At 32.6% G+C, this 20,350-nt stretch overlaps 1 protein-coding gene across 5 annotated transcripts; it reads right to left on the reverse strand.

Moving 5' to 3' along the window:
- Nucleotides 1-17,614: 17,614 nt before the first annotated feature.
- LOC18044878 (protein LOL1) lies at nt 17,615-20,350 on the reverse strand. 5 transcript variants are annotated; one of them, XM_024186827.1, is made up of 7 exons: nt 20,235-20,350; nt 20,119-20,143; nt 19,858-20,017; nt 19,326-19,439; nt 19,048-19,161; nt 18,795-18,904; nt 17,615-18,111 (listed from the first exon to the last, which is right to left on the reverse strand). In XM_024186827.1, the coding sequence occupies exons 3-7, from the start codon at nt 19,916-19,918 to the stop codon at nt 18,022-18,024; spliced, it is 489 nt and encodes a 162-aa protein (XP_024042595.1). In that variant the 5' UTR covers nt 19,919-20,017; nt 20,119-20,143; nt 20,235-20,350; the 3' UTR covers nt 17,615-18,021. The 5 variants fall into 5 exon arrangements, with proteins under 5 accessions (XP_024042595.1, XP_024042594.1, XP_006436741.1 ...); XM_024186826.1 differs by having other exon boundaries at nt 20,119-20,148; XM_006436678.2 differs by lacking the exon at nt 20,119-20,143.

A 20,350-nucleotide genomic window follows, 5' to 3' on the forward strand; every position in this document is an offset into this window, starting at 1 on the left:
ATATTTTATTTTAAAATAATAAAATTTTAATAGTATTTATTTTATTTAAACATTAATTTTTAATATGATTTTATTAAATATTATTTAATCATAAGTTAATTATTATATTTATTTTTTAAAAACTAAATTATATTAAATAAAAAGCCAAAACACATAAACTCATAAGTATAAATAATAAACAAAGTAAGAGAGCAAATGAAATTTAACGTCATGAAAGATCTCATAATTTTTTGGCTATATTGTTTTTTTCCTCTTATATCTTGTTAAGCTCTTGTCATTAAATTCCTTTGTACGGAAGCACGAAAAGGAATCCAAGCGAATCCCAGCAAACAAAATTGAAGAAGTTGGAGGTGATACTTTTCTCTGGCTACTTGCTTCCATTGTTTTCCAATTGCTCTTTTATTTTGATTGATTTGCTTTTAATTAAGGCACGAGGAGAAGGAGAAAGCTTACATGTTTTTGAAAGCCCAATAAAACTTAAAAGAGTATGTTACCGTGTCCTTTCTTTTATATGTTTCTGGGGTTAATATATTTGAGATTGTTGAAACCAAATCAATCACCAAGATCAACTTGGAACCCCCAAGACCCACTCTATGAAACTCGATCTTGATATGAAAATAACACTAAACTGAGCTTTAATAAGAATTATGTTTAGTCACTTGAAATCAACCACACAATCAAAGAAAAACAAATCACACACTTGCACCAAGAGTTATAGTGGTTCAACCAATTTCTTGCCTATATCCACTGTGAAAAGAAAAACAAGTTTTTATTGATTTCCAGAGAACAAGTTAAAAATATGAAGAGTACATGCAACTCAACCAATACCCTTAGTAACAAACCCCAGGACCTTTTATACTCCTCTTAGAACAATCTGAAAGAACCCCAAGAAGTCAGCTCACGCTCCTGGGTTTCCAGCCAAGAAGATCTCCAGCTGCCTCCTGCGTGATCTAATAAAAAAACCCACTTCTTGAATTTGCTCTGGGATACTTGTCAATTGTTCACGCAATCTGCTAACTGAAACGCAAATGTGGCTGCCGTTTGAATTAGTGGAACCTGTGACGCATCACGTGCATTACTAACGCAACCAGCCGACATAGCGTTTGTATCATTCAGCTGCTCTAAACTCCAATGCTCGACATGTCGTTATTCTTCCTGACAAACAAACGACATGTCATACATATCCCTAAGTTCATAACTCCAACATTCTCCACCTTGAACTCAAATCAGTTACTCCTAAGCTTCTGCCTTCCACTTCACCCCTGCAATTTTATAGCCTGCAGATTCCAGCTGAGTTCATGCAGATCTGGTACAGCCTTTATCAACATATCAGCAATGTTTTCATCAGTGTGTATCTTCAACAGCTTCACCACACCTCTAGACACCTCCAGCCTGACAAAGTGCAGTTTAATGTCAATGTGCTTTGTCTTTTCGTGATGCATCTGGTTCTTGCTTAGGCAAATTGCACTTTGACTGTCACAATGAACAGCCACCTGCTTTTGTTCATATCCCAATTCTGTAACCATTCCTCTAAGCCATATTGCCTCTTTAAAGGCTTCTGCAGCTGCAGTATACTCTGCTTCTATTATTGACAGAGCAACAACACTTTGCAGTGAAGCTTTCCAGTTTATGGTACAGCTACTGAGTGTGAATAGATAGCCTGTCAGAGACCTTCTTTTATCTAGATCCCCTGCATAGTCAGCATCCACATAGCCTTCAACATCAACTTCTGTACCTCTTTTGGTTCCATAGATGAGGTCATAATCAGCAGTCCCACTGAGATATCTTAAGATCCATTTTATAGCTCTCCAGTGCTCCTTTCCAGGATTAGCCATATACTTGGAAACTACACTTACTGCATGGGAGAAATTTGGCCTTGTTAGGATCATGGCATACATTAGGCACCCCACAGCACTTGAATATGGAATTGTGCTCATCTCAACTTTTTCATCTTCAGTCCTTGGACACTGGTTACAAGACAACCTGAAATGTGCTGACAGTGGAGTTTGAACTAGTTTTGAGTCCACCATTTCAAATCTCTCAAGTACTTTCATGATATAACAGTGCTATGACAGCTTTAGTATCCCTTTCTTACTATCTCTTAGCAACTCTACTCCAAGAATCTTCTTGGCAGCTTCAAGATCCTTCATCTCAAATGCATTCTTTAACTGTTTCTTTAGCTCATCTATCTAATCCATATGTTTACATGCTATAAGCATGTCATCAACATATTGCAACAGATAGATCTTACTGCCATCTCTCAAATCTTTATGGTATACACAGCAATCATAAAAGCACCTTTGAAAACTGTTCTCAGCCATGAATTTATCAAATCTCACGTACCATTGTCTCGGGGATTGCTTTAATCCATATAGAGACTTTTTCAAAAGACACACATAATCAACTTTATCTAGATTCTCATAACCTCTTGGTTGTGCCATTACAATCATTTCTTCCAATTCACCATGAAGGAATGCAGTCTTGACATCCATCTGTTCTAGATGCATGTCATTCACTACAACAAGTGCTAATAGGATCCTTAAGGAAGAGTGTATCACCACTGGGGAAAAAACCTCATTGAAATCAATCTCCTCCTTTTGTGCGAAGCCTTTGGCAACCAGCATGGCTTTGAATCTAAGTGGTTCAACTCCTGGTATACCCTCTTTGATCATATAGATCCACTTGCAGCCAACTACTTTCTTCTTTGCTAGTGTTGGAATCAAGTGGTTCTTGATCAATGATCTCATTTCTTCATCCATAGCTGCAATCCACTTCTTTGAGTCCTTACTACTGACAGCTTCAGTGTAAGTTTTTGGTTCATCCTCTTCTATTCACTGTGCTGCTGATAGAGCAAATGCAATCAAGTCTGCATATGCATACCTCTTAGGTGGCTTTGATTCTTTTTTCTTTCTATCTCTCACCAGCTGATAATTTCTGAGGTTATCATCACCTTCTTATTCTTCTTCTTGTTCAGAAAAATCTCTTCCAGGTGCATTCTCAGGCCTTATTTTTATATCAGTTTCTGTGCTGGAGCTTGGAAGCTCCACCTCAAAGGAAGTCCTCTTGTCACACCCTGAATCCCTTTCAATGGTTTGCTTCACAGTAGCTGAGTTTCGAAACATTTCATGTTCATTAAACACTACATCCCTGTTGATTATTGCCCTTGGTGGCTTCATATCTGTACACCACAGTTTGTATCCCTTCACACCAGCAGGATATCCTAAGAACACACATTTAAAGGCCCTGGGCTCTAACTTCCCTTGTTTGACATAAACATAGGCTGGACAGCCAAATATTCTCAAATGAGAATAGTCTGCTGGCTTGCCAGACCAGAGCTCATATGGTGTTCTGAAATTAATTCCAGAAGAAGGGCTCATGTTTACTATGTAGCAAGCAGTATCTAGAGCTTCAGCCCACAGACTCATGGGTAGCTTAGAGTGGATCAGCATACACCTAACTTTATCTATTAGGGTCATGTTCATTCTTTTAACTAATCCATTTTGCTGTGGTGTTTGTCTTACAGTTTTGTGTCTAACTATGCCGTGTTTTGTACAGAAATCATCAAAGTCTTTATTGCAGAACTCTAAACTATTATCTGTCCTCAGTCTTCTCACCTTTCTATTTGCTTGTGTTTCAACTAATGTTTTCCAATTCTTAAACTGGTCAAACACTTTATCTTTACTCTTCAAACCAAACACCCAAACCATTCTTGAGAAATCATCAATAAGAGATAAGAAGTACCTAGCCCCACCTAGAGAAACTGTCTGTGCAGGCCCCCACAGATCAGCATGAATGTAGTCTAGAGTTCCCTTTGAGTTATGAATACCAATACTGAATTTCACTCTTGAAGATTTTCCTAGGACACAATCTTCACAGAACCTCAAAAACTATATCTTATCTACTCCTAAGACCTCCTATTTTGATAGTTCTTTTAAGCCCCTTTCACTCATGTGGCCTAACCTCATATGCCACAACATGGTTTTGTTTAGGTTCTGGTTTGACACAGCAACATCCCATGTGACAGCTAAGCCCTATAGCACATACAGGCCATTGCTCATGTTCCCTTTCATCACAACCATTGACCCTTTTATGACCTTTAAAGTGCATGACTCAAGTTTAACTAGGCACTATATTTTATCCAGCATTCTTAGAGAGATAAGATTTCTTTTGAGATCAGGCGCATGTCTGACATCCCTTAGTTCCCTAATTATGCCATCAAACATTTTCAACCTAATTAAACCTCTGCCAACCACTCTACAGCTTGAATCATTACCAATTACCACTATTCCACCATCACAAGTTTCATAGTTTGTGAATAAATTTTTATTAGGGCACATATGGAAGGAACAACCGGAATCTAAAACCCAATTACCTTTTTTTTTAGCATCAGTTGCTATTAGAACTCCAGTTAAGTCATAGCCATCAGATTCTTCAAATTCTGATGCAACAGCAGCATCTCCACTCTTCTCCTTTGCATTGTTTTTCTTGTTTTTCATCTCAGGGCAATCTTTCTTGAAATGACCTTCCTTATGGCAGTGGAAGCATTTCAAGTTCTTTGGCCTGGATTTTGATCTCTTCTTTTTGTTCTTGCCAGTTTCTCTCTTTTCAATTCTTCCCCTTGCTGTCAAACTTTCTCCATCCCTAGTTTCTTTCTTAATTGCAGCCTTGGAGCTCAGAGCTTCCTTCACATCTCCCATAGCGAGAGTCTGTCTCTCATACATTAATGTATCCATAAAATTCTCATAGGAACTCGGCAGAGAGCAGAGCAAGATCATGGCTTTGTTTTCATCATTAATTTTCACATTGATATCTTCAAGATCTAAGATGATCTTGTTAAAAGTATTAATGTGATCAGTGATTGATGATCATTCTTCCATCTGCAAAGTGTAAAGCTTCTTCTTGGTGGCTAGTCTTTTAGCCATTGAATTCTTTGTGTATAAGTCTTCAAGCTTCTTCCATAGTCCTGCTGCTGTTTTTTCTCCACCAACTTCTCTGAGTACACCATCCCCAAGACTTAGAATTGTTGCACTGTGTGCCCCATCAAGCACCTCAGATAATTCTTCTTCAGTCACTTTCATTGGCTTCTTGGATGATGACTCATCATCAAGTGCAACATCCAACCTTTGATGCACCAGTAAGGCTCTCATCTTGAGCCTCCATAAGTGAAAATCATTTTCGCCTATAAACTTCTCCACTTCGAGTTTAGTGGATGCCATGACAAAGACCAAGCAACCAGAGATAGGCTCTGATACCAATTTGTTGAAACCAAATCAATCACCAAGATCAACTTGGAACCCCCAAGACCCACTCTATGAAACTCGATCTTGATATGAAAATAACACTAAACTGAGCTTTAACAAGAATTATGTTTAGTCACTTGAAATCAACCACACAATCAAAGAAAAACAGATCACACACTTGCACCAAGGGTTATAGTAGTTCGGCCAATTTCTTGCCTACATCCACTGTGAAAAGAGAAACAAGTTTTTACTGATTTCCAGAGAACAAGTTACAAATATGAAGAGTACATGCAACTCAACCAATACCCTTAGTAACAGACCCTAGGACCTTTTATACTCCTCTTATAACAACCTGAAAGAACCCCAAGAAGTCAACTCACGCTCCTGGGTTTCCAGCCAAGAAGATCTCCAGCTGCCTCCCACGTGATCTAACCGAAAAAACCACTTCTTGAATTTGCTCTGGGACACTTGTCAATTGTTCACGCAATCTGCTAACTGAAACGCAGATGTGGCTGCCGTTTGAATTAGTGGAACATGTGACGCATCACATGTATTACTAATACAACCAGTTGACATAGCGTTTGTATCATTCAGCTACTCTGAACTCCAATGCTCGACATGTCGTTATTCTTCCTGACAAACAAACGACGTGTCATACATATCCCTAAGTTCATATTTGAGTTTCATAACTTTAACAGAGATTTTGTTTTTACAGTAAAAACAAAGCTTATAATTGTTGAGAAATGCGTTAGACTTCAAAATTTCACGAAATACAAGATTTCAGTTGCTCTTTATATTATTCTGGAGGTATCTAAAGATATGGGTAAGCTTTGTATGACAGAATCGATGCTAACTTTTGACATTATATTAGTTTATTTATCTGGCAACTCGTCTTGTAGGCTAAATCTAGGCGTGAAAAGAGAATAAATGCCATGCAATTTTCCAAAGAAGGTTTAGAAGATCCACAAAGTGACCGAGCTCCAAATAGAAGGCACGGAAGTGATGCTTACGGTGAAACTGAACCTGAGTTGGTCAAAATCCAAAGACAACGTATTGATGAAAACAAACCAGTACTGCAACCAGTGATCGGTAATAAAGAAGTAGATGGTACATCTGTTTCATTAGCCTCTTTTCAAAAGCCGCTTTCCAATGATGCACTTGGTTCAAACCGTGAAACTGTTGCCGCCCTAACACCTGAAGAAGTTCTAAACAATGGGGTGTCTCCGTGTGTATTGGGCCTCTTAGATCAACAATTACGTAGTATAATGTGTGTGTTTGTATGCTATCATAAAATCCCACTTTGGTGTCTGAATATGGGAAAGAAATAGAAAGTACATAAATAGTTTTTGTATATTCAGTAATGTTTTTTTTCTTCATATTTTCTGATTATTTTGAGAAATTTGTTTCTCAAATATTATCCCTCTAACTTGGACACTCAAATATTTTAGGTTGAGATAGACAATATATGTCTGTTGTGCCTTCCTCCACATATTGCGTTAGTGAAAATATGTGCCTTCCTCCACATATTGCGTTAGTGCAAATATATATCTTCCAAAGCATAGAATTTCCCCATAGCTTTATTTCTCATCTAAACAGTACATGGATCTTTGGAAGCCTGGGTAAGGGAAAACTTAAGAGAATGGGAATTGCTTTATTTAATTATTCACTATTATAAAATGCCATAGTGGAAAAGGTTTATAATTAGATTTATTGAATTCCATCAAAATCAAACTTTGAATTTATTTGCCCAAGTGACATGCATTGCTACACTTACTTTACAGCATGTTGTAATGTTTGATTTATTTTATCATATACTCTGCTAGAAATATTTTCTTTCTCTATTATGCATCACTTTATTCTTACGTAATCCTAAATAAAGCACACTATGAGACAATAACTACATAAATAATAATAAGGGAAATTATTCACCGTCCACCCGTTTTTTTCAACTTTTTTAAAAATACACAATTCTTTTTCTTTTTTTGTTGGAATCCACCTAAAGTTACATTTCTTTTCACTCATCCACTTCCGTTTGGAGACCGTTAAGAAAACTAACGGAATATTGTAAAAATGACTTTTTTACCTTTAAATATAAAAGATAAATTATCTACCGACTACCTTTTTTTTGAATTTTTTCAAAAATACACAATTCTTAATTTTTATTTTTTTTTTTTGCTAAACTCCACTTAAAGTTATATTGTTTTGCACTTGTCCACCACTGTGTCGTTGTGAAATGACAATTTTACCCTTATGATGTCAGTAAAGTTCTAACAGTGTTATAAGGAGAGTGGACCAATGAAAAAAATATTAATTTCAAGTGGAGCGCTGCAAAAAAAAAAAAAAGATTTGTATATTTTTGAAAAACAGTGAAAAAACAGGTGGTCGGTGGATAATTTCCCTAATAATAATAATAATAATAATAATAATAATAATAATAATAATAATAATAATAGTAGTAGTAGTAGTAATAATAACCCTCAATTGTGAAATCTTAAAGTCCTAAATCGCTAACCTAATTTTTAACTCTTTATATTTTTTTAATAGAAGAGGCCATGTCATTCTAGTATGTACTACTTTAAACTCTAGTTTCAAAACTAAAATCACTCTGTCATATCAGTAGATTTATTATCTTATAAGTTTAATTTTGAAAGTAAGTTGGTTTCAATTTCTCTTGATTTTTTAGTAAACACTTAACAATACACAATTATGTATGTTACTGGACATGATGCTAGTTAATTATTTAAAGGTCTGAATTTGGAATTCGAAAAAGAGATGCGGGAAGCTAGGAATAAAGTCTAGATGCTCATTGTCGAAGTTTTCTTAATTTTAAGATAGGTAGTGTAATAGCTATCTTTATCGAACACTAGAGAATGAATGAAATTTTCATGTTATAATAGATTTATATTTTATTTTAATAAATTTCATCTCAAGTTTCATATTATTTTCTTTATTTAATTTTAAATTTTGATTTGGCCTTAAACCTAATCAACCTAGTCCAACGATTTAAGGTTTGAGTTGGATTGAGTTAACAATGTTTATTTAATTGAGTTGGGTTGGGTTGATTTTATTTCAACTCATTCAATAATAGGTTGGGATATGATATAACTCACAAATGATGATTACTCCCGAATATAAGAGTGTCTGATTATCGTATAACTCGCTTAGTCCGACTGGACCACAAGAAATTTAACAGTATAGTAATCAACTATTAAATAAAGATCATTTGTAGAAAACGAAATTATACATTTAAAAAGTGCTAAAGTTACGAGATCAGCTTTTAGTATTCAAATTATAGCCATAATGCCCTCTCATATTATATTTTATATTTATTTAATGGATCCAACTATGTTGCAATAGTCATACCATAACACATTTTTTTGTCTATATTAAACAAATCTATTGGATGCTTCTTTATTTAATCTAACAGCTGGATTTAATTATTAGATAAATTGAACTAGGACCGGTAATCTTTTGAGCGGGTTGCAATTAATTGATTTCATCTTTTCATTTTCGTCTTTATCGTTTTTATTATACAACAACTATTAACCTTTTGAGCGGCCGAAATTAATTATTGATTTCTCCTCTTTCATCTTACATAACACACTTTGACTTCCATCATCATCATATCAATTAACTATAGCAAAATTCAATTAAACTTTTTTAACATATTTTGCCATTAATTAATTTTTTGTTTTTTACTTCTTCTTTTTTTACCATGTTTAATACCAGAACCATATCTCTGAACTTTCTTTAGCAAGGATAGCAAATGAAACTGCAATTTTTTTTTTTTAGGTTTTAACTTTTTCTTCCGTGAATTTTGTCAAACAAGGGGCAGACATGAAATATACGTAAGTAGTTTGAATGCAAATGAAAGTTAACATATAAAAATTAATCATGAAATCCACGCAAAAGTTGCATAAATGAAATGGATCCAATTAGATAGGAAAAAAATAAAGAACATGAAGATGTAAGGAAGAGGTTTTGGGGCAATACCATTAACAACCAAATGATTCCAGGAAAAAGAAGAAAGATGATGTACAGAAGACGTAGAAGGAGTTGATGAAAAGCAAAATGAAAAAGAAAAGAAATGAAAATTAAAAAGAAACTATATGCTCAACCAAGATGTATGTCATTCGACCCAACCTCAGACTCTTTCTTCCCGGCCTATTTGACTCTCTGGCCGCAGTTATTTAATTGCTATCCCAAGATTGAAGAGTTCGAATTCCTCGTGGGAATACACGAAACAAAGATATGAACTAAGTATATAGAAATGGAAAAGAGATAGTTTCCAATTCATCAAAATTAGAAGCTTCCATATGATCTACTAAAGTAGATTGGCATTGCCCATATAATGAAAGTAGATCTTGGTCCATGGAGTCTCAAAAAGGTAATAACTCCAACCTGTCTGATGTTTGTTTGGCCAAATACAATATACAAATTGGCCCTGCACTATGAGCAAGCTGCGAAAAACGATTTCTTTTTTCCGGTTATGCAACAACTTGCGCAAAATGTGGTTCTACCGAAATCTATGAATTTTTTAGTTTTCGCCATTGGTTATTGGTCGAGCCACCGGAATTCCAATTTTACCTTTTAACAACTGATTTCACCGATATGCTTGAAAGTATGCGATGTAAAACACGTTGGATTATTTTACTTTTAATCGAATAGTTAGTTGGGATAAGGACAAAAATTGTGGTAGCATATCAAATGGGCCTTATTTAATTATTATATGACTTAATTATTAATTAATCACGTATGGATAAATATAGGGATAAAGCTCATAATGTAACACAATTATATTGATATGTCAATATTATTTATAAATACCATATGGACCTTCAGTGGATGTAGATCAACAAATTAAAATGAAATGAAAATAACTAGTGTCAAATATGACTTGCAAATATATAATTAAAATAATAAACTATACAGTTGAGAACTAATTACTTTCATAATTTAAATTTTTGAGCTTCACCTTTCATTTTAATTTAGAAAATTAGTCACTCATATTTAGAGTAGGAAAAATCAAGTTTGGATTAGATTCGGATCAACTCGATTAGGTTTCGGGTTAATTGGGTTGGGGAAAAGGTCATCCAAACTCAACTCAAATTTTCGATCCAATTTGATCCGATTCAAAATATATTCGGATCAGATTGAATCAAAAATTGAGATTGAGTTCGAATTCGAATTGGATTCGGGTTAAAAAGCATTTGGTTCATATGAATATTCATTCTATCTTTCTATTGTCTTATTAATTTCGAAATCTATTTTTTTTTCACCTAAGCAATCAAGCAAAACAATAAACCTCATTATATAATATCGTTTCAAACTTTTTAAATTAATTATTTAAAACAATGTAGTCAAATACCATGGAAAACTCGGTGATGGTGGCTGTTGAGGTGAAGCAAGTTGCAACGATTACAGTAACCGATGGAGCAAGCGGTAGCAAGCAGCAGCAATTGAGGTGCAGCAGATCGTGACAGCGCATTGTGGTAGCAGCGATGGCATGAGCGCAGTTGCGTCGATGACTGCTGGCTGCTGCTTCGCGCACTTTCATCTTTGATCTACTGGCTGCTGCTGTTTGGCATCTCATCATCTCTGATCTCCGATCCCGAGCTCTGTGTGTGTGACTATGTAAGGTATGTGAGTGAGTGTGTGTGTGTGTAGATTTTTTCATTTAGATTTTAGATTTGTTTCATTGTTTGTTTGTTTGTGACTTTGTTTCATTGATAACTTTTTTATTTTAAAGCTAACTCGATCAATTTTTAGGATCGGATCGAATGAAACCCATCCGATCAGGTTGGCAGAAAAGCACCCAATTGGGTTTTGTTAGTGATCTTATCCGATTTGAACCTGATATCTTTTAGATTAGGTCGGATCGGATCAAATCAGATCGGATCACATCAGATCGGATCAGATATTTTATCCAACCCTATTTATATTGACAGGCAAAACACTTAATTTATTTAACAAACTTCTAAAATATACTACAAAAAAAATTGAATACAAAAGAAAAAAGAAGAAATTATTTTTTTAAACTTGTACCTTCCTTTCATTTTCTCCCATCTTCTTCTTCCGCTCCCTCCCAATTCGCTTCTTCTTCCTCCATTTTATCGACTACCAATGACCTTTTCTCATTCTTATTTTATTAATTTTGTTATTATTATTATAATGAAAGAGAGAAAGAGATAGATGATAGTCAAAAGTGACTGCTGCCATTTGACTATCACTTATGTCAATCGACTGCACTTCCCTTTTTTTTTTTAATCAATGCAATCAATGTTGTTTATGTCTTGCTTTTGGCTCTGATTTTTTCTTTATTCTTTAAATTTATCTACAACATAAAATTAAGATAAAATTAACATAATACAATTTAACTTGACATAAAATTATATTAAGAGAGTATTAAGATATTGGGGGATTGCCACTTTCCCCCCTACAATAATCAACATATACCATTTATCTCCTTATTATTTTTATAATGGCCAAAAACCTCATTGATAGTATAAGTTTACAATATTACTCTTATTTTTAACTACTCTTTTATTTACATTTATTATAAATTAAATAAATTACATGAATAGAAACTAAATAAAAAAATTAAGTATTAAAAATAAGAAATATATGTTTTGATATGAGCAAAAATATTAATAATAAAAAAAAATTCTTGTAATTATTTATTTTATGAACATTTTCCTATAGTAAACATTTTGTAATATTTTAAAATTAAATGTAAAAGATAGGAAAAATATTTTATTATTTATCTTATAATAAATTTTATTTGTCATTCAATTTTTCTTATAATAATTTTTTTTATCATTTTATAATAATTTTCTTACATATTTATTATAAGAAAATTTTCACAAAATGAATAAGTACAAGAAAAAAATTTATTATTAATTTTTTTCTCATATCAAAACATATATTTCTTATTTTTAATGCTTAATTTTTTATTTAGTTTCTATTCATGTGATTTATTTAATTTATAATAAATATAAATAAAAGAGTAGTTGAAAATAAAGGTAATATTGTAAACTTATACTATCAGGGGGGTTTTTGGCCATTATAAAAATAACAGCGAGAGAAATGGTATATGTTGATTACTGTAGGGAGGAAATTGACAATCTCCCTAAGATATTTAATAAGTTATGAGTACATCAATCAATACTGTAAGTAATAAGATGATAATTCTAACTCTTATTAAATGTATGCTTTCTAGAGTTAATCATGTTGGATTTTCACAAATTCTATCCAATCCAATTCATGTTCCTCCCTATCTTATATTATCTAAAATTGTAAAATACAAAAAAAAAAAGTTCTAAAGACTTTCAAAATGATGTCAATACTCCAATTCTCTAACCAATTGTAAACCACGTAGAACTAATAAATTGAAGGAAAAAAAGATTAATTAATGTTGGAATGTTAAATTAGTCTTCGAAATTGTAAAAAAAAAAAAAAGATAAAAACTGAGAAAAATAACATAAAACTTATAAATTGGCATTGACTGTGAAATGAAACAAAAGATTTTTAAACCATACATATGACTAGTAAATTGAAGGAAAAATAGATAAATTAATATCAGAGTAGTAAATTAGTCTTTAGAATTGTAAAAACCCAAAAACTTAGAAAAATGACATAAACTTGTAAATGAACATTAAGTGTGAAATGAAAAAAAAAATTGTAAACCAATAGGACTAGTAAATTGAAGGAGAAATAGATACATTAATATTGGGATGGTAAATTGCTTTTGGAAATTGTAAAAAGAAACTTAAAAAATGACAAAAAAAACTTGTAAAATGACATTAAGTGCGAAAAGAAACAAAATATTATAAAGCACACATAAGACTAATAAATTGAAGGAAAAAGGGATAAATTAATGCTAGATTAATAAATTGGTCTTCATAATTATTAAAAAAACTTAGAAAAATGATATAAAACTTATAAACTGACATTAAGTGTAAAATGAAATAAAAGATTTGTAAACCACACATAAGACTAGTAAGTTAAAGGAAAAAAGAATAAATAAATGTTGGATTGGTATATTGATTTTCAGAATTACAAAAAAAAATAAAAACTTAGAAAAATAACATAAAATTTATAAATTTACATTGAGTGTGAAATGAAACAAAAGATTTGTAAATCGCATAGGACTAGTAAATTAAAAAATAGAAGGGGTAAATTAATGTTAGAGTGGTAAATTGGTCTTTAAAATTGTTAAAAAAAGAAAAACTTAGAAAAATAAGATAAAACTTGTAAATTGACATTAAGTATGAAATAAGACAAAGATTTTGTAAATTATACGTAAAATTAGTAAATTGAAGGTAAAAGTGGAAAATTAATGTTAGAATTGTAAATTGGTCTTTAAAATTATAAACAAAATAAAAACTCATAGATGTTATGTAAAACTTGTAAACCAACATTAAGTGTCAAATAACATATTAATTTTGTAAATCACTCATAAGATTAGTAAATATAACATGTAACTTGAACTAAAAATGATAATTACCTGTTATTTAGGTAACTGATTACTATTTACTTAGAATTAATGGTAGTAATTTTTTTTTCTAATGGTCCATGTCTATTATGGCATTGATGCTATAATTTTATTTATGGCATTATAGAATGATCCTAAATATAACATAATTTTCCAACTCAAGTCTCAGCTAATGTGTTATTCATTTATTAGAAGATATAATATTATTTTATTGATTATAAAATTCATTATTTAATAGATAAATGACATATAATAATTGGAACTCAAATTTACACTCAACTATTGTGATATCTAATATTATTTTAAAAACTTACATATTGTGGGGGCTAATAGCGCAACTCTTACTAAAATATTCTAAACTTAAAAAATGTAAAGAAAACGTAGTAGGGGAAGGATGGGCCAGTAGACTCATGGGCTTCTCCTATGGGCCAGGTCCAACCCCAAACCTCCTTTTTCGCTTGTTTCAACCCGACTTGAAAGCAAAGATCATTAGTGGGTTCTTTGTTCTAACTGGAAAATGAAGAAAAGTGACATGCAATGAAGTTTGCCTGCAAGAGATGTGGCGGGACTTGGACTCGTTGGATTAAGGAACAGCACCGTACACTGTTGCCCTATTCACAATTTGTTGTGTTTATTAATATTTGCTGAATAAATTCCAATATTGGATAAATTACAATTTGTTGTGCTGCAATAAATTCCAATACTTGTAATTTTTTTTCCCAATTATTTGTTGTCCAAGAAACTAATAAATAAAATATGAAGTCACTGGCATGTGCAGGTATAATATTGATTAAATTTTTCAATCTAAGATTTTAAAGTATGGAAAAATTCGAAAAAAATTTTAAAATCGTGAAATTTTAAAATTTTTTCAGATTTTTCCGCTTTTAAAATTTCGGACCAGAAAACTATCTAATATTCGCTTCGATTTGGAAGATATTTTGCTGAAGGATCAATTGTGGGTAGTAATTCTGCAAGCATTACCATGGCTCTATTACATTTCATAAACTATGCTATATAGTTTGATTGATAATTTCAAATTGGTTAAGTGTCTCATTTAATTCACTTGGACATATAACTCAAAATATCATCCAGGTCATGTGGAGGGGGGCCAAACACACAGAACAAAGGCAGCTTTCTATCTTTTTCATATGTTGTAGTATTATTTAACAATGTACAAGAGACATGGGACCTTCAATGCAAGAGCTTTCAAGTGCTCGTCATTATTATTATTATTTTTTTGGGATCCTTGACAAGAACAGAGTCATTACTTTTAACCATATTTGATAGACCACACAAATTTTGTTGCTTTCGTTGGTTTGCTAGCGATTTTTTTTATCCATGTGGATTTAAAAGCGCGGGACAAGTAAATGCTATATGTTAATTAGGAAGACCTTTGAGGAAGACTTATTACTAAAGTTTGTAGGCAAATTTCCAGGAAAAATAGGAGAAAATTAACATGCTGGGTTCTATGCTTACTGCTACTATTCCTAATAACATTTTAAGTATGATAATTCGTGCATATTAGGACTAGACAAATAACCCGACTTGATACAATCCAATATAAAAAGTTTGGCTTTGGATTAAATACAGATGAAGCCTCTAATCCAATTGAGTGGGATTTTGGCCAATCTGATCGGATTGTAAACAAAAAGAAAAAAATTATTTTAGATTATTATCTGGGGGATAGGGAAATAACCCAACTCAACCCCGATCCAATAGTAATAGTTTATTAATTTGATTTCATAATAGTCGTATCCATTTTTTGTTTGAAATTTGGTATAAAAAAAAAGAAAAAGAAAAAAAACTAAAATGAGATAATTACATCAAAACAATCTTCTAGTAACTAAAATAATTTATAACAAATTCAAAATAAACAAAAAAACTCAAAATTACCCCTAATCAGAATATTAATCGAATTCATCCTAGTTGATTAAAATCTAATTTTAACCCCGACCCAATCCGCATACAATTAAAACCTGATTCTGTCCAAACTCAATATGAAATTTTGATCCAATCCAAAATATAGTTTGGATTAAATTACAAATTTGAATTGAATTCGAATTACTTTTTCTCAATTTGATTAATCCAAAACCCAATCAAGTTTATCCAAATATGATCCAAACGCAAATTTACTCACCCCTAATGTATATGCATTTTAAATTATTTTTTTATCTTCTAAATTATATCTATACTAGAAAATAAAACCGCGCTTCACGCGGCTTTGAAAAAAGAATTTAGTATTATTATTTTTTCTTATTTTACACTTGATGAAACTGATAAAAAATATGAATTGATTTTTTTTTAAGATGAGTCAGCTTTATAAACAACAAAAAAAGCTATTAGCCAGCAATACAAATAAAGAAGCAACACAAGATAAAGAATAAAATGAGAAAATATATTATAGAGTGATTTTATTCATTCCAATTGTGTGTGTACAAAACAAAAAGATGAACTCTCCTGTTATAGTTACATAATCACTCCATGAAATTAATAAAAAATTATGGATCATAATTCATTGTGAGATAGTGGGAGTTATAGGGAAGCTAAAGGTTGCTAATGAGAAAGTGGGGAGACTAAGAGATATATGTTGTGAACATCTATATTTATTTTAATAAATTCATAACACTTCTCCTTAAATGTTCATTACAAAAAATATGCCGCATTAAAATCTTTACATAATTGTTATTGTGTAATAACAATCAAATTAATTATGAGAAAATGAAAAACTAAATCTAAAAGAAAATTTCTCTATTATTAGATAATAAAAAATATACAAAGATGAGAAATGGTGATGCCACATCACTTTCTCAAGTCTCAACTTTATATATATATATAGATATATAGATATAGATATGTTAAGTCTTGTATTTTAATGGATCTGCCTTCTGGTACTATTCTTAGTTACATAAATGCTTCACCTTTTTTCATGTAAGTCGCTGTTATTACCCATATGGGTTTTTTTTTTTTCATGTAGGACACTGGTGTGGTGACTTGTTTTCTACAACTTTTATATTTCAAATTCAGCATAGCTGTGATCAAAATCTTTTATCGTATATAATAGCCAAACCTCTCAACGTGTAGGACCTAATGAAGAACACCAAGTCATTCTTCACACTTTTCTTTGTACACCTTTTGACTATGGTCAACTTTGAGGACTTCACCAAGTGACTTTATTTAGCTGGCCACCCGACTTCAAATCATGGCTGAGATAGGAGGATATAAAATTAATTTGACCTCTGTCCGGTGTCCACCCATCAGAATAAGACTGATGTTTTGGTATCAACCACGGCAGCAATGGAGAATATTCCTTCTTTATCTTGATATTATGTTTTAATATGTGACCACCTCTGAAAACGACTTGAAATTAACAACACAAGAAACGCTAGGCCCTCCAGACCTGCAAAAGCAAGGGAAATGTAAGCTTGGGCAAAAGTCATTGTTCATCAATTCAATGATACAATTAGACAAAGAGGAAACAATAGTGAAAATTATCTTTTATGTTACTCTTTGACAACAATCTGGGTAGATTAGTTTTCTGTGGTAACCTTCTCTTGATATTACATTTCCCTTATGAGCTTTTGCTATCAAGATCACAGGGTTCTTTGGAAAATTCTCACCTCAAGATTATCTCTCAAAGTATATTTTGATCCCTTGTATAAGTCTTCTTTGTCAATAATTTCTGTAACGAGAGTTTAGTAGTAACTCTTTCTGTTTTGCCCTTTGACAGTTGAAAAGCATAAGATTTCTGAAACCAATCGATTCTGTGTACTTGATGTCAATCATACACAAACATCAAAGTAAAAGAAAAAGAATTTTAACTTATGCAAAGATTTGCAAATACATTCACAACCTATAAGTCTTCACAAAAAATACTTCCCATACATTTAGCTAGCCAAAACTTCTTTATTGATTGAGATGTCACGCAAGGGGAAAATAACTCTATACAGTGAATAGAGGGATTATCCTCTAATTGTTAAATCGTTGGTGGGATATTGTCCTAAGCAAAACTGAAGCAAAGAAAAACAAATTTTAACTTATCCAAGGATTTGCAAATACATTCACAACCTATAAGTCTTCACACAGAATACTTTCCCATACATTCAGCTAGCCGAAACTTCTTTATTGATTGAGATGTCACGCAAGAGAAAGTAACTCTATACAGTGAATAGAGGGATTATCCTCCGATCATTAAATAGTTGGTGGGATATTGTCGTAATCAAAACTGAAGCCGTCGAGTCTGTACTAGCTAAGTTCAATGCGCAGTAGTTTCAAGTATTGAACTTCTGCTCAGTAGTACTTGTTGAGGCCTGCATCATCCAATTGAGTTAAGACATTACTGTTATTTTGCAATTGTGTATTCTTGGGCATCATTCTGCTCTGTGCATCGGTAATAATACAGGCACTAATCTATGTTAATGGAGACATAAGTGGAAAATGAAAATAGAGAAATGAAAAGAAGGTATCACATCACCACAAAGATCCCAATGTTCTTTGAATTAATGGATTGTTAGAAAATATCAGGTGTGGATGTATATGCAAGTTTCTATCAAGTTTACTCTTCCATGTCAAGCACAAAGAACATACATATGCACTCTATTTTAATCAATGAAAAAGTGAATGTCCCGAATGTATCCATGCTTAATTAAACATGAAGCCCCAAAATGTTCTGGTGCTCAATGTACCTATCCTATATTTGTTTCAGAGCTTGTCAAGGGAGCTTTGGGGAAACATACAAGATTTGAGTAGTTTAACTGAGGTTTCTAAGGAAGATCCTGAGGAGAAGGCTGAATTTTAAAGAACTATGTTATTGAATGTTCTCAAGTTCACAAAAATTATCATCTGCTTTTCAGTCATTTACATTATGTCGCATCAATATTTTTTTTTCTAGAAACAAGCAGCTTCAATGACTTATTATGTGTTGGGGAGAGAGGCATTTCCAAGTCATCCTTCTTTTACTTGCAGTTAAATAAACTTTTAAAATGCTGCTAAAGTGAACCTATATTTAGGAAACAAAAACTCACAAATTCTGTTTATACTAAGAAGAAAATATGATTACTGACCCCAACTGCTGTCACAAAATTGCAAACAGCACATTTAACAGATCGTGCTCCATATTGGTACATCAGCAGCATCCTGCAGTTCCCACAATTGACGTGTGCAACCTGATTTGCTGTCATAATAATGTACATCTGATGCTTATAACACTAATATGAACTCCATTTACAATGTTTCAATCTTAATAATACTTGAGGAAAACTAATTTAAATTTTCATTTCCAGGTAATTATAGGGCAAAACTTTGAATATCATATACCTTCCAAGGCTAGATTAACAGTGTGACAACAAGAGCATTGTACACTTGTTGCTCCACGTATGTACATGAGTAAGGTGTGGCAGCCTCCGCAGACCAACTGGGCCATTTCTGTGCCTATTTACGATTAATCACATCAAAGAAATTATGCTCAGATGTTATATAGTTGTTATTTTTAAATTTAAAAAGAGAATATATCACTTAACAAATAAGTAAACTGGAATTTCAAATTGACGGAATATTTCTGGGTACATGAGCCAGAAGAAAGAGAGGAAATATACCTGGGGGTGGCACCGCAGTTACTGCATTGCAAACAGCACAACATACGGAAGTCGCTCCAACTGGATAGAGCAAGAGATTTCTACATCCAGAACAAACAAGCTGGCTCTGTGCACCTAGTAATCAATATTTATTCTTTATAGACCATAGCATGGGCTATCGATGTGAAAGTACAGGTTTTCAGGGTCAACAATACAGGTCTCAAGCAATACATCCTTTATACTTTAAGCAATAATACAGGAAAGTAATTGTATCGAATCGACTCTTCATCATCAATTGGAGAATATGTTAAATATTAAATTCTCATACTGAAATGTTTTGTCTTTCATCCTCTCTAATTGCCTATGTAAATTAACCACCAGAGGAACTTTTAACCCTTCTAATTTACCTGTTCTATTATTAGGTAAATTTAAGATCCTAATATCTTTTTCTAGGATCTTGAACAAAGGTTTTTAACTTTTTCACCTGAAATCAAAGAGGTACGCATTTGACATTGGTGTAGGCAAAATAATGTTAATGTGACAAGAAAGATACCATTAGCAGGAGGAGTATATGGCGCTGGAGGTGTTGGATAAGGAGCAAGAGGAACTGGCATTGCAATATCTTACAGTTATTGTCTTTCTCTTCCAAGCTCCTAAAAGTTTGTTGCCTCAAAAACAGAAAAGATCAATTCTTCCTCCCATTTTGACCATGCCTGTGTACAATTTAGGAAAAGAATAAAAAAAGGAAACAGAGCAGAAACAAATTATACCATTCTGAAGTAAGAATAAGTAAAAGAATGTGCAATTGACAAACTTCCTCTGGAGAACATAAGAGAAGGCTACGCTGGATTCATTCAGAAAAACGAAAATTGATCAAACCAATGAAATTCAGTCGAGTAGTGTGAACTGTGAAGTGGGCCAAGCATATACCTTTGCAACTTGCAGATGAAGTGGAGACTGGAAAGAAGGAGAAAAAAAGAGTGGATATACTACAAAGTTATACAACTTTGGCGATGGAGCTTGTAAGTGAATAAGTCTTGTAATAT

Source organism: Citrus clementina, unplaced genomic scaffold, assembly GCF_000493195.1.
Source record: "Citrus clementina cultivar Clemenules unplaced genomic scaffold, Citrus_clementina_v1.0 scaffold_4, whole genome shotgun sequence".
In the NCBI taxonomy this organism is placed as follows: Eukaryota; Viridiplantae; Streptophyta; class Magnoliopsida; order Sapindales; family Rutaceae; genus Citrus; species Citrus x clementina.